General features: G+C 36.1%; 1 protein-coding gene across 1 annotated transcript in view; it reads right to left on the reverse strand.

Annotated features, from left to right (window-relative positions):
• Positions 1-16,109, reverse strand: part of prex2 (phosphatidylinositol-3,4,5-trisphosphate-dependent Rac exchange factor 2) — a 128,800-nt gene that overhangs the window by 84,203 nt on the left and 28,488 nt on the right. Inside the window, exons 5-10 of the mRNA XM_026200939.1 lie at positions 15,744-15,845; positions 10,874-11,035; positions 6,212-6,345; positions 5,999-6,102; positions 2,809-2,958; positions 1,610-1,754 (exon numbers count right to left, since the gene is read on the reverse strand). Of these exons, the coding sequence (XP_026056724.1) occupies positions 1,610-1,754; positions 2,809-2,958; positions 5,999-6,102; positions 6,212-6,345; positions 10,874-11,035; positions 15,744-15,845 (797 nt within the window). The remainder of the gene's footprint in view (positions 1-1,609; positions 1,755-2,808; positions 2,959-5,998; positions 6,103-6,211; positions 6,346-10,873; positions 11,036-15,743; positions 15,846-16,109) is intronic.

Consider the following 16,109-nt stretch of genomic DNA (forward strand, 5'->3'; position numbering starts at 1 on the left):
CAATCCAAATAAACTGAAATAGTCTACAGATACCATCTGCTCATAACTACACTCTAAAATTGGTCATTGTTTAATCCTGCTGGGTGCTGGGTTCAGCCTGATGGGTCATTTTAATAGGTTGGGTTTTTTATATATTTTTACCCAGGTGCTGGGTAGCTTTTCTGTAAGTAGGTATCTGGGTCATTTTCAATGCTGTTTATAAAAAAAAAAAAATTAAAAAACGAAATCTAGTCAACTGTTGGGTTAAGCCTGTCCCCACTGAAGAGTTACATTCAGAGTGCAGGCTTTTTGCGTAATATATTTTGCACTTGGTGCACTTCTTCAGCTAAATAAAGTTTTGTATATTTTATTGCATTTATAAACTCTTTACTGTGCTGTTAATTATGTTATTTTTCAATGCAACATAAGGACGAGATATCACTCAGCTTTGTCAACAGCGGTCGTTTCGCATGATGAAAAACATCTTTTTTCTTGCATAACATAAATGGTATTATTTTGTTATAATACAAAGTTGAATTTATTTCGATGTTAAAATATGTCCTCTAATCTCAGAGCTGTTTGTTTATGGGCAGGTTTTGGAGTCATTCACGGCATCTTTCAGCAACTGTACGAGTAAAATTTAATGCAAGATAACGCAAGAGGCACGCAACTAGCACTATTTCCGTGAAAAGCGATTGCAGAGAATGGTTGAATACACTTAAATTAAGTTTAAATGTATTTGGTATTACAAACTTTTTTTTTTGCAATTTGTCATGTATTTTGTCCATGTGTTATTACCTATTCATACATTTTCCTATTTTGATTATTGCTGTTGCCTCTAGTAATTCTGTGTGATTGTTTAATGTCCATCCCTTTTTAAGCTAGCAGTATAATATTTTTTAAACAATAGCTGACTTAAAATAACCCAGCATGTTTGTGTTCTGTCCAATATTTACCCAGCCCTGGGTTGCCAAATCACTCAAGTTGGGTTGTTTTTAACCCAGTGTATAGGTTAGCATACACTTAAGTAGTGTATGCTAGTTACCTCTGTGGTGTTTTTTAACAGTTTAAAATAAACTGAGCTGTGCAGGGAACTCTGGGTACCATTTAAAACAGACCAGATTTACACTGCTAAATAGAAAGCAGGTATAAAAACATTCAACCAGTGCTCTTAAAAGAAAATTCACAACCGAAAAAGGACCTAGGAGCTATTTCTTTAACACATAAGTCAAACTCTTCAAGGAAAAGAAAAGAAAAAACAAAAGACAGATGGACTCTACAGAAAAGAACCGATTTAAAAGCACAGAAATGGATGGGTAATAAAACCATCCCGACTTAGTGTTTGAGATCTATTCATCATGTACAGTAGCCCGAGATCTGTTCACCCGAATGCTGTCCATCTCTAACTCCATTATACTGCACTGCTCTGTTATTTATGATGTTCATGAAATGGTATGTACTCCGGTCACTACAGTCACTTACTTCTACAGCTACACACTCTCATGCTCAGCCTGTAACTCACACTCCCATGATACTACAGGTCACGACCCCCAGCATAATCTCTCCTGGAGTCTATCACAGCCATTATCCGCACAGACAGAGCACAGAGAGCCGGCTCTTTCCGACCTACCTTCCAAGGAAGCACTTGGGGAAGGTGGTGAGTTTGCGCTTGCGGTCCTTAATGAGGTGGCCCTGTTTACTCATGAGGTTATAAAGCTTCTCGCCTTTCTCAGATATCATCACCCAGGTGTCCTGCTCCATGCCCAGTCTCAATGCTGGAAAAGCAAGTAAGACAGATTGCACTTTCACAGATTGTATGTGTGTGTGTGTGCTGTATATTTAGCTCAGTGTATGTATATGGTGTGTATATATTTTTGTTCATGTTTATTAATGTAGTTAAATAATTGCTAACAAATGGAATCTTATTGTAAATGTTTTCATATATATATATATATATATATATATATATATATATATATATATATATATATATATATATATATATATATATATATATATATATATATATATATATATATATAATTATTATTATTAATATTATTATCATTATTATATTTAATAGGTATATCAGTACTGGCAATACTGACCTTAAAATTACTTTGCAAAACATTTTACTATATTGCTATTGTATATAGATTATTTAATATATATTTTCTTTATATTGATTCTACATTCATTTTGGGATTCAATGAGTCAATGTATTTATGGTTACAAATTTTTTATTTATATTTTCAGTTTGTTTTAGATGTTTATATAATATAATATAATATAATATAATAATACATTATAATAATAATACTATTTGATAATAATTAACAACAAAAACTGGACAATTACAGTTACATTATAATACTGTACAGTAAAATCTGACATTAAATCTCAAATTAAGAAATTGTAAAAATAAAATGTTAATATATAGATATTATTTAATATATATTTTCTTTATATTGAATCTACATTCATTTTAGGATTCAATATATTTCTTGTTACAAATTATAATTTATTTATATATTTGCTTTGTTTTATCTGTGTATATAATATAATATAATATAATATAATATAATATAATATAATATAATATAATATAATATAATATAATATAATATAATATAATATAATATAATATAATATAATAAAAACACATTATAATAACAACAAAAATATATACAATTACATAATGTTCATACCGTACAGTAAAAACTGACCATTACATTTCAAATTAAGGTTTTGTTCCCTCGTGGTACACTTAATGAGCCGTATTGTAATTTTCTTTTTCCCCCCAGCAGGTATCATTACATCACTACTCACTTTTTCGTCTTTCTCTCTCTTTTAAAATGGCCTCCAGCCACTCCTGCTTCTCCTCCGGCGTCTTCGCCATGCAGACGAACCACTTGTTCTTCGCTGTGTTGTGGATCTTCCAGCCGTTGTTCACGATGTTCCCGCTGCTGTGGTAATCCGCTGAGGAAAAACACCGACAAGTAATCAATGTCTGCCTGTCAGAGACGCCTTATATAGTCCTCCCAGGCCACTTCCTTGAATTTTCCAAAACATATTTTCTTTTGTCTGTGTGGCCCGTTTGTCTACATGTGGCACGACCCGCAATGTTCTCCGTTTCGCATTCTTGCCTTCCCTCTACATTTGTATGCCAGGCTATCTATCAAAGCGGCCCAGATGACAAAATGGATGTTCTTGGCCATAAACAAAGCAGTGTGAACAGCCCAAGAGAACAGTAATGTTCAGAGCAAATTCCCACATGAAACAGGCAACAAAACAAAGCAGCCCATGAATGAAATGGATCACAGGCAGACGACGAATCGATTGCTCTAATTACAAGGCCGTGAAGAATCGACATGCTATTTGAACAGTCCTGAAGAACAGGCAGGAATTAAAAGCCATCTTGAAGCATTGATTGCATCAATGTCTCAAAGGAACAAAATCCTTTAGAACTTTTTTGCAAACTTTCAAACAGTACCGTGTGTGGTGGTTTCTTAATAGTTTTCATGCATTGTTTTTTGATAAATACTTCTCTACATTGTACAGCTCCATGCTTTGCAAGCGAACTGAGTTGTGTGTGTGTGTGTGTGTGTGTATGTGTTCTTGTTTTTGTGACATATCAGGACACAACTCTGTATAATGACATGGGTATGACACAGGTATTACTAGGAGAGGGTGACTTGAGGACATAACCCATGTCCCCATTTTTCAAAATGCTTATAAATCATACAGAATGAGGTTTTTTGAGAAAGTAAAAATGCACAAAGTTTCCTGTGAGGGTTAGGGTTAGGGTTAGGGTTGGTGAAGGGCGATAGAATATACAGTTTCTACAGTATAAAAACCATTACACCTATGGGATGTCCACACTTTTCACAAAAACAAACATGAGTGTGTGTGTGTGTGTGTGTGTGTGTGTGTGTGTGTGTGTGTGTGTGTGTGTGCGTGCGTGCATGTGTGTGTGTGTGTAATTAATGTGGTCTAACCTGGAATGCCCCAAATATTTGCAATTATTTATGTAACAATGCATGGTAGCATCATTTTAATACTAATAATTTATTATTGTTGTATTATATATATATATATATATATATATATATATATATATAAATAATCAATACATATATTATTATGATTTATTTATGATTATCATTAATGTTATGTGATTATTATTTTATTCTATCCATAGGTCTGCAGTATTACACATGATTAAGAAAAAATAAAATAAAATAAAATAAAATAATGCAATTGTGCAATTACATAAAGTTACTCGTTAAACAATGCACGTTAACATAGTTCACGAGTTAATCTGAAAAACACAGATTGAGTTTGTCTGTTTCAAAGAAGTAGACTACATTTGCTCAAAACTCCCTTATTTGGATGATGATTCTACAAAAATCATGAGAGCCCTACAAGCAAGATCTGACAGAGTATAACTCTGAAAACCATATGCGAACAAACACCTCAGCAAAAAAAATAAATAAGATGAGATGTATTCATCAGTTTCTTTTCTCATGCATAAGAAATGGCCCGTTCGTTCGCACAGTAATCAGTCAATCTGGGCACCTGTGTTCCCTTCCCCCCTGAACGGCCCGTGTGTTGCAGTGATTATGCCTCTCAATTCAGCACAGGAATTGGATAAATTACAGACATCCATGTGTACGACCACAGGCAGCATCTTCCTTTAATTCAACCGAATCAATTTCCAAATAGCTCTTAACTTTCATACAAAAACCCATCAGTTTTAAAACCGCTTCATTAGCCCGTGCAGTTTTTTATTTATTATAATAGAAAGCTACAAACTTTTACCTGAAAATTCATTCTTTAATTTAAACAACTGACATGCAAATCAAAGAGAAGCTCTCCATCTATGACTTAGAGTGCACTTTTACAGCCGTGCACAGGAAGTCTCCGTCAACGGCTTTCAGTACACGCAAGTAATAGTCTATGCCTGGATTTTACACGGACACATTGGGGAGAATGGGAAAACACCCACAAGCAAATGCAGCAGTGTTGGCTTTGTTTAGATTCCATGGACTGAAACCCATTCATCTTCAGAGCAGCCAGATATTAGGTCCGCCAGGGAGCAAATGATTGCTTCTACAAATATAACTGATAATCAGGGCCTCTCCATCGCCAAAACACACTCCACTCAAGAGTTCATCCAGTCACCGGGCTCCAAGCACTTGTCATCCTGCCCAGAAAATGGCATTTTTCTAACCTTTAGCTGTAAAAGTAGTTAAACGCTTACCCCACGTGCTTTGAAACTATAAAGTGCTATAGAGCTAGAGTTTATTATAGTTTCCCCCTTGGGGTGCAAGGATTATTAATTTTTAAACTAATGGATGGATTTCCATTAAATACAATTAAAATATGTTTGCTGTCACATGACTTGTATCAACTACATTTATGGTGGCATTTTGTCAATTTTAGAGCTTAAGAGGCCTAGTACCCAATTACTTACATTTGGATAAAATCCTTCTTTCATGTTTTACAGAAAATAAATTGCCATATGAAGTTTAAATAATTCATATCGGGGTATTGGTTAACTAAAACTAAGAAAAAAGGTACTTTATCTTTAAATAATAATAAAATATAAAAAGAAAAATATTTAAGAAATGTAAATTAATATTATCCTCTGCAATGAAAATAAATCCATCTAAAGATGCCATTACAATATAGTTTCTTTATTTTAATTTGACATTAATTTCGGAATTCAGTGATTCAATACAGAATAGAATAGAATAGCATAGAATAGAGTGCAGCATTTATCATTTTCACTGTATTAAAATACCTAAAACTAAAACTGGGCAAAAGAAAAAAACGTTATAAAATGGTAAAACACATCTCAATTACTGAAACTTTAACTACAATTAAATGAATACAGAAAACAGAAAAATAAAACTTAATTCAAAATAATATAAGCAAACTATAATAGTATCTCACTGATGCTAAAAATCACACTGATATGGATTTGTAATGACATGAGGGTAAGTAAACAACACACCTGTCCCATCATCCACATTCTCCACCTCCATGACCTCTGTGTTGATTCGACCTCGGAACAGATAACGAGGAGCCTCAGTGGCCGTCTTACTGTTTTTCAAACGCCTGTAACAGAGCCCAGTACAGAACCATTTTTCTCAGCTTCTCTGTTATCTCATTAAAAACCAACACAGCTGGCAACTGCACGGTTTGACAGGTAAACGTGAAAGCTCACCTGTTCTTCTTCTTACAGTACACCAGCAAGTTGTCAAAGAGAAAGAAGATGCGTTCCTGGATGTTTCCTGCAGAGATCTTCAGCAGAACTCCCTGCATGAGCATCTCCGTACAGCTGTCTGTGATGCTGGAGCCCTTAGTGCGGAAAATAGAGCGCAGAATTTTTTTTAAGTTACGTGCCACAAAATACAATTTTATTTAATACTTTTTATCGAAATGTTTTCTTCGTCCAAATAAAATTAATTAATTTCTGTTCAGCTGTCTGTGATGATTAAGCCCTAAGTAAGGACAAAAAAGAAAATATATTTCCAGAACTATAACTAGTAATTTCTAAAATGTTCTTCTGTGTCCTACAGTTGCCATATCAAGAATTATAACTTCTCCCATTCATTTGTTTATGCAAGTGGTCCATCCCTTATACTGCTCTGTCCCACACTTTGTCTTGTTTCCCAGAGTGCTTTTGGTAAATACACAGAACACTGCTTCATAAGACCTGCTGTGAAGGAGACACAGCTGCGCAGGAGGTCAACAACAATGAGCAGCCACCCGCTTCCAGTCGTGTGGATGTGGAAAACCCACTCTCTTATCCCATTCTCCACCCACAGCCAGTGAGAACAGACAACCTCTTCCTCTTCCCCCAAATCCAGAACACATATTAACGCAGTGATGTGTTTCACATTTAATAGGAGCTGAAGTTCATGATTACGAAGCAAATCCAGGATTCTTTGTTTTCATTGTGCGTGTGCATCCCGTCAAAGGCCTTGTTTCCTGGACATTAAGTAACAGGAAAGAAAAATGGCAGTAATGAAGCACAGAAGGCAAAAAAGGATTTGGAAACTGCTTCCAAAAGGTCACAGTTTACTTCATGAGAGTGGTTTTGGAATGGTCACTGCACTCCGAACAGTTTGTATGACTAAATGGTGCACTGAAATTTCCCCATAATATGCACTGCTGTCCTCTGAGAAACTTAAAGTGACAGCTCTGGCCACACAGACCAAATGCAGGCCTATATAATTTCTCGCCTACCAGAAGGGTGTGACGGTTCAGATATGTGTTACAGACAGAAACAATCTTGCAGCGAAATTGTAGATCTTAAAACAAAATTCAGTCAACAACATTTTCGAAACCCATGTCTGACTGTTATAAAACATTCCACTATATTTCCCTCGTAAAATCTGACCGCCTGTTTTTCATTCTGCGGTATGTTTTTACAATGGTTGATGTGGACAGCGAAACCTGGCTAGGATCATTTCAATACGCACCCTGAATGCTAAAACAACATGGCCTTTGTTTCGCAAAATTTCTTTTTAAAACTCAAGGACACGTGCAAGGCTGCTAGGATCAAATGCAAAAGTCCACTTATTCGTTTACAAATAGTTGCGGTCATTGCTGTTTAATCCTGAACTCATTAGGACTGCTTACAAATTCATTTACTTGCATTCCTGAATAAGATGTGGCTCAGTGACTCATGAAGCAGGTGGGTAAACAGATTCGAAAGGATGTAAGCATAAATGCTGTTCTCTATCGCCATCTGCAAAATATGGTTAAAAATAGATCTCACGCCTGCTGTGGAGTGTTCATTCTGAGATTAGACAATGTTGAGTCTAATGCTGAGTGAAACAGGAAGTTGTACGTGAGACAGTTAAACTCAGCACTCAGTAGAGAGACTTTCGAGCTTAACGCATTGACTACAATCGTTAACTCAGTGTCTAGCGCCACTATGCCAAAGTAAAGTGACTCACACCTACCACAGTGTCCTATCAAAAACACCCACACTCAAAAAACCCAGACTTTGGACTCTGTTGAATTCATCAATAAATAAACAAATAAATAACTAAAAATAAAAATGCAGTGTCATTATTTACTCTATCTACATAATTTTCTTTCTTCTCTGGAACATAAAACTAGCCATACACTGTAATTGAATGGTGACCAGGATCTGTTAAACTACATGACAAATGTAGACCATTCGATTCCTACATCCCAGATGTTCTGACATCACATGCTAGGCTTTTGTGAGAAAAATACTAATAGCTGCACCAAGTTCGACATTTGTGCTTCAAAACATTATTGGTTTTCATGTGATCCATTTGAATATGTGCATATGCAAATGAGACTTATCCAAAGTTCTGTCATGAAACTCTAGATGGCGCAGTCTGATAGGTTCTAACTCAATCTGACATAGTGACATCATTATTCACATGGCACAGCTGTTTTTATTTTTATTTTTTCATTAGTGGCCAATGAACTGCTGCTCAGCATTCAAACACTCTGCTATTGCTTGTTTTAGCAGTTGCAGCACGCTTCAGAAACCCTCCACCTCCCCAGCTCCACCTGTATAGATCTGCTACAGGGTGATTTCATATATGTTGTATATGAGGGTTATTTCATGTTATATGTTCAGTAGCAATAGACCAAAAACATTAACATTGCCATGTACATAACCATGCTAAACTCTCTGAGAGTTGTTATGACAAATTATGAAGTTATGATAAATAAGGTAAAATTCCAAAGTTTGGGGTCTAAAGGTTATTTGAAAGAAGTCTCTTATGTCCACAAATTTGCATTTGTTTGATAAAAATATTTCAAATAACATTTATTTAGATATATTTTTAAAATGTAATTTATTCCTGTGATATCAAAGCACAGCAGAGATTATTCCACTCTTCAGTGTTGCTAATATGCTGATTTTATGCTAAAGAAACATTTATTTTATCAGTGTTGTGATACAATTTAGTGGGACTGGGAATCCATTTTTTGAGGATTCATTGATTAGAGAGTTCAAAAGACAAACATTTATTTTAATTAAATTTCATGCATCCTTGATGAATAAAATTATTACAGAGATAATGGAACTGTTTGGTTACCCATATGCTTCAGAATATCTTCTTTTATGTACAGAACACAGAAACTCATACAGGTTTGGTACGACTTGATGGTGAATAATTGTATTTTTGTTTTCTTTGAACTACCACTTAAACTATAGTAGTCACTCCATTGTCTAAACTAATACATGTCCTGGTCGACTTTTACATCCTAATGAGTTTGAGTTCACCTTGTCTGTGTCTTTCACCTCTTTCCATCTTTTCCCAAAGCCACCGATCACCCCGCTCACATAAAACCTCACTGGATGGGTCCATTACATAACCCCAAGCACAGAACCCACACTGCCCGCACAATCACCACCATTGTTACTCTTGGCCGGCAGCCCCATGCCCAGTCACACGTTATTAAGAGGGAAGTCTGGAGGATAAATGAGTTTCGAACTGCAGTCGACGATACCTGCTGGTTACTTCATAGGATGGCAGCAGAACACATCTGCATGTTAGATATAGTTTGTGGTTAGTTTATAGAGCACTTGTGAAAGCCATCTGAATATGAATAATGGCCGAGTTAATCTCCTGCCATGGTCAAGCAGTACCGTTCAAAGTGGGTCTAATTAAAGGCACTGATGCAAACAGCAGACAGTGCTGCCATAGTCTAAAGAGCACTCAGCTGAGCTGGGGGGTGGAGGGAGGGGTTCTACGGAGGCTGAAAGAATGGATGAACAAAAGCATCAAGTTCAATTAGGGCTTAAGATTTTAGGGTTTCAATGGTTTACATCAAAGACACTGGCAAAATTAAGAATGGACTTTTGAGGGTTGGTGATGGTGCCTCTTATCTTCTGATGTCAAACTAACTCAGGTGAAGGAGATTAGTCAATATAATTGTTTTTTTTTATACTTTTTTATTTAATAAGCATTAAACTGATCAAAGGTGAAGACAAAGACATTTAAATTTTTTTACTTTAAATAAACGCTGTTCTGTCATGACAACAGTGATTAGCATGGTAATATACATGTTAATGTTAATATGTTTGGGTTGGCGGAATAGATCTTCTACACTGCTTCTGCCAGGCTTCCTACTGCCAATACATCCACAGACGTGCAGCTTTGAGCAGGTAAGACATACTGCTGCCACACATAAAACATGAAATTAACCTCTCATACATAACATTTATGGAATCACCCCATAGCAGATCTATACAGGTGGAGCTGGGGAAGGTGAAGGTTTCAGAAGTGCGCTGCAACTGCTACAGCAAGCATTAGCCAAGTAATTATATGTAGAGCAGCTGCTCATTGGCTGCTGATACAAAAAGAACCAATCACCTGCACCAAGCGAATGTTTCAAATTCTACTTTGAATCACAAGAATAAATTACATATTAATATATATATTAAAACAGAAAAGTGTTATTTTAATTAGAATCATTCATGATCCAGCTTCATCTACAGAAGAAGTGAGTATAGTTTTTTTTATTTGTGAATCTCTGCAAATCGCATTTCCTAATAATGTGCTAGTTAGCAAGTCTCGCAGCTAAATGCAGCAGCTAAAGTTTACAGTCTGCTTCTCACTCCACGGAAGAAAGGGGCGGGGTCAGCAGAGCTCATTAGCATTTAAAGCATCATTGTCAATTTAATGCATTCTTGCTGAATAAAAGTATTACTATTATTAAGATATCTTTCTTGTCTGTAACTCAAACTTTGCAGGATGAGTTACACACCAAACCCTAATAGATAAGGGTTAAGGGTTTGTTCAAATCACCAAGTTTGCCATAGTAAGTACCACTAATAGTTTAGAAACAACAGAACTGTTCACGTGTATGTGTTTATGTGTGTGTTTACCTCCCAGCCCTCAATATGAGACTGCCACTCTTCCAGTACCTCCAGCTTCTCCATCTGCCTTTTGGCCTCATTAATACTGGAGCAAACGGCTTTCATCACCTGCAGTGACTCTTGCACCATCAAGTAGTCGTTGTGTTTCTTTGGGGTTCTTTTCATCAGCTCCTTAACATCCACAGAGAACAAAAACATCAAGTGTTACATGCAAAGAAAGTGGTATAATTACAACCAGACATGATTGTGTTGTGAATATGTACTAAGTGAACTTAACTTTGAACAAAGCTTGACATTGACTGATGGAATTACCCAATGTTTTTTTTTTTAAGAATTATGGCTAAAACTGTGTTTGTGGTATGTTCAATGTTCTTGCTACTGCAAGATGGGGTGTGCTGAGGAAGATGCTAATCTCTAAACCAAGTCTAAACACAAGCGTTCTGCCTCATCAGTTTAATTCTGCCGCTCACATTTACGTAAGATATCTGCGCAACCACAGATGCCTATCACTGGTATTTAGCGAGCGGGCCCATGGCGGCTCCGACTGTGAGAAGCTCAGTGAATACGCCAGAAATGATGGTCTTATTACATAAACTATCACTTGTGGGTGTTTACAGTAAATGGCTGAAATATCAATGTTTTGGATTCAAGAACAGCCACGAAACATTAGCAGCAGGCCTGGCAATAGATGAAACTCAGAGTGTAAATAATAGCTTGTTAAATTGTTGCTGATTTTCCATGTAAATTCACAGTATAATTTGTAACACTCTGACCTTCTACCAAAAACATGTGGAGTTTAGTGTTTAAATGATTTGTATTTGAGCTGTGAGGGTGACAAACTTTCGAGGTCACTGTTTAGCCTTATTTAAAGTTATCCTAACATGAGTAAAAGCACAGTTTGTTTAAGCATATTGCATGAGTTAAATATATTCTGAAATGAGAACTTTGAAAAATAACACTGATTAAAATTAAAAAATAATTTAAGATACATCCCAGTAATTGGTAATAGTCTAGCACCTGATGCCAGTTTCCTTAATTATCTGACAAATCCTATTTAATTGGCAGCCCTACTTTCCAGTTTTCACTGACTTTGCAAGATGGTGTGGTGTTCTGAAGTGACTGAAACCATCCGACAGCAGCTGTCCAGATGAAAGCCAATAGCAGCCATTGCAAGAGAAGTTGGTCATTCCAAATCTGTGATTTCTAGAATATTGTATCTTTTCAATGTCACTTAGTCATTCAGTAGTTGGAACTGCTTGCCAGTTCAGTGCTGAACAAGTTCTTGGCATACAGTCTCTCAACATTTAAGAGACATCTGACTGAATGCACACTCAGCAGTGACCAAACCTCTCATCAAAAAAATAAATAAAAAAATGTTTAAAGGCTAAGCTCACCTTTGCTGAGGAGCATGTTGTATAGAACGGTGAGAACTGGCCTAAAGTTCAGTGATGAAAGCAAATCTAATTTGTTTGGGTCAGATGGGGAAAAATTATATTTGTCATCAAACTGGGAAAATCCGTGAAAGTTGGAGGAGCAACAGTGGAATTTGGGCATCTTCTACAGCTACAGCACATGGAAGGGTGAATGCAAATGCTTCAGAACCTCCTTCAGCAACATCTTGCCTGCAAGCATCTCCCAATCAGGCTGCAGTTATTATGCAAAACAATGCCCCGTCACACAGCAAAACGGGTAAAGTAGTTCCTTGAAGCTAAAAAATTTAAATAATGAAATGGCCAGGCCAGAGTTCTGATCTAAACCCGATTCAAAATCTCTGGATAATCATTTTTGACAAAGTTATGGCTAAGAAACCTCTACAGTCACAGAACTAGGGGTTCTCCGATCACGATCGGCCGATCGTTAATGCGCATCTCGTCAGTAAAGCCGGTTATCTAATCAGCGGTTAATTCCATCAGGTGCGTGATTTCACATAGATCACCTGTTACTACACAGAGCCGTTGTTAACTGAGAAGATGCGCCAATAAACGCTGAAAATGAAGTGGATTTGCGCATCTTCTCTATTAACAATGGCTCTGTGTCAGTAGCTTAGCCAGAAAAGAGACTCTGGGTGTGCATATGAAAATCTGGGTGTGCCACATTTATTGTCAGATTAAAAATGTAGTTAATTGTTAAATGTAATAAAATGTACTAATTTTCAAATAATTTTGAACTTCTGGTACGATAGGCTACTTGGACATTTAAAATCTGGCAACACTGTCTGTTGATGTTGGGCCCAGGGAGGGAGAAACATCCTCATCAGGTGTAACATTAAGGCCTTGTGTATGGCTGTTCATCAAGCCAAGGTTTTTTTTTTTGCTAAAAAAAAATAAAAAATAAGAAAGGAGCTCTGCGACATATTGCTAGCTAGCATGTGCAATAAAAGATGATTCACTCACAGTCAGCTGCTGTTTGCTGATTGGTTGGCAGTCCAAATGTCGGCAGATATATTTAAAAAAAAATAATTTAAAATGTAAATTACATTTTAACATTTTGAGCATTATGGCACCATATATTGGATTCTTATTTCTGTGTCCCTGAGAGTATGATTTAGAATGTTCAGTGACGTCACAGAACTGTCGCGCATTGGCTGGTACTGAGCCAGAGACGGACGCGCTCAGCGCTTGTCATATATCACAACTAATATGCAGTGTTTTCAACCACATAATGTTTATTTTACGTTTCATACATTTAAATATACATAATCACTAGTAAAACAATACATAGTTTGTAAAATACACACTGATGTCTATGGAAGCAGCAAAAACTATCGAATCAAATGTAATTTGCAGACGTGTTTTATTCATATATCAGACAAACATAGCAGAACAATAAAGTTTACTCTATTCTTTGTCCGGTTCAACAGCCACTTACTTTCATGTATTTCGGGAGAAACTGGGGAATTCTAGTGCTGTACTGAACTGCAGCGCTCATCTCGTTATAGATCAAGATCATTTATAAAGGTTTTTAAACGAAGAATCGGAATATCAGATAGTTGACATGGTAAGCATAAAAAATGAAAAAATGAAAAAAAAAAAACGAATACCGATACATCTGTTAGTGGCTGCGGTGTGTCACGTGACAATCATGACGCGTCGCCATTGAAACAAGTGCTCAGTTAAAATATTTGTAATTTACGCGTGGAAAGGGTTGATTTAAAAATATATATTTTTAAGTAAACAACAATAGCCCAAGTTTAGTAAAAAAATTTTGAGACTATAAAAAATAATTCTGCATCTATTTTTAGGTGTGCCTGTGCCACCCAAAGTGGCAGCTGGCACACCTGTGGCTACGCCACTGCTCTGTGTAGTAACAGGTGATCTATGTGAAATCACGCACCTGATGGAATTAACCGCTGATTAGATAACCTGCTTTACTGACGAGATGCGCATAACGATCGGCCGATCGTGATCGGAGCACCCCTACACAGAACCGTGGGAGAATGGACTAAGACCAAACTATTGATGCCCTGTAGCTGCAGATGTGCTGAAGTCATTAAAAGCAATGGCCTTACAATTAATTCCTACTCCTTTTTGACTGCTGTCACCTTCAGATGCTTTAGTTGCAATATCTTTCTTTGTGTTACAATCATTGCTGTTCTCTAATTTTGATAACTGTTTTTTTCCCACAAAATAACGATGAAAGTTACATTATTTCAAAAAATAAATTGTTCATAAACTTTTGTGAGCTTGTGCTGACATCTCATTTCCAATTTAACAAACTAATCATAATATCAGATGTTAATTTTACCTCTCATCTCTTGTTTTATTGTTTAAGAGGTTCATAAGTAATATGTTTAATGATAATATATTATGTCTGAAGTGTTAAAACATTTACAAAATAATTTTATATTACCAATATTTAAATATATATATAATTTAAATAATAATGTATTAATATTAGGGCTGTCAATAATAGCGCGATAACGACGTTAATTAGTTGTTTGTCGTTAATTACGTCAAATTTTTTAACGCATTTCACGCATGCGCAGTGTGACATATTATTCAGGTCAGGAAAGTCTCGTCGATCTCTGAATTCTCAAGATAGTAAAAAAACAGCGGCGAGCGCCGTGACGAAAACACCGAAGAAGCTTAAGGTTTTACCCCAGTTACTCTCAAATACATTCATGCCAAGCTCGATAAACAGAGACGACTTTGGTAGTTGATACACTGGAGCTTCTTCCTGTTATAGCGTCCTGTGTGTCACACTGCGCATGCGCAGAACGCCTACATGCAATGCAGCAAAAATTACAGCTGTTTGGAAAAGCATATGCATTTTTACTTGGTTTTACTGGCGCTTGAAGCCTTCAGAACGTGAAAATATTGATCCTAAAGTACTGTGGCAGAGCAAATGAACACCTCCCAAAAACAAGAGTGCCCAGAGTGCAGAGGGCACATGTTTGTGTTTCTGAGTTCATTCTTTCGAGTTTCTCTATGCATAATTTCATAGATATGTAGCTATATTTAACCACTGGTTCACCTAAAACTCTTACACTACCTGTAGTTAAATGGCATGGTTTGATATAGTGCTCAGGTAAAATTGATCTAAGTAAATGTTAAACTTTTGAAATTCAGAAAAAAAGAACCACATATTGATGAATCAATACATGAAAATTATGTATCTGTGTCCTGTTATTTATCTTTTGGTATGCATTTCAGAAAAAAAAATGGTTACGATTCAGGTGTAATTGCAAATAGTGATTAATCCTGATTAATCCACTGAAATTTCTGATTAATTTGATTAAAAATTTTAATCATTTGACAGCCCTAATTAATATATGATTTTATTACTTATTATTTCCAGTAATTATCACTCATGCAAAATGATGAGGTCATGTTACATGTTACATATTAGTTGATATAGTAATAATGTGTACTGTACTCACTCTCAGGATTAATGGATATTTACAGATCCTCTGGATGGGTGCAACCAAGTATCCCTCCAAAGGAACCTCTGTGTTCTTCCTGCCGCCCAGCAACATGCAGTTCTTAAGAGATAAACAAGCAAAAGAAGTCAGTAAATAACAAAATCCTCTGTGCAGTCGTTAATAACACTCTATGAGGGATGACATGTTTCCCTCAAGGTCATGGCTATAAAATTGCCATTAAATCAAATTAAATTATAGTCATATAGCCACCACAGCGTGAGTTCAAAGACCTGGAAGCAGTAAATCTATAAGTCCTCGGAATCCTACTATATAAGTTACCAAAATTATCCTTTCAAGAACACCGGTGTTTATAATTCTGTTTTT

The sequence above is a fragment of the Carassius auratus genome, chromosome 24 (genome assembly GCF_003368295.1).
Source record: "Carassius auratus strain Wakin chromosome 24, ASM336829v1, whole genome shotgun sequence".
In the NCBI taxonomy this organism is placed as follows: domain Eukaryota; kingdom Metazoa; phylum Chordata; class Actinopteri; order Cypriniformes; family Cyprinidae; genus Carassius; species Carassius auratus.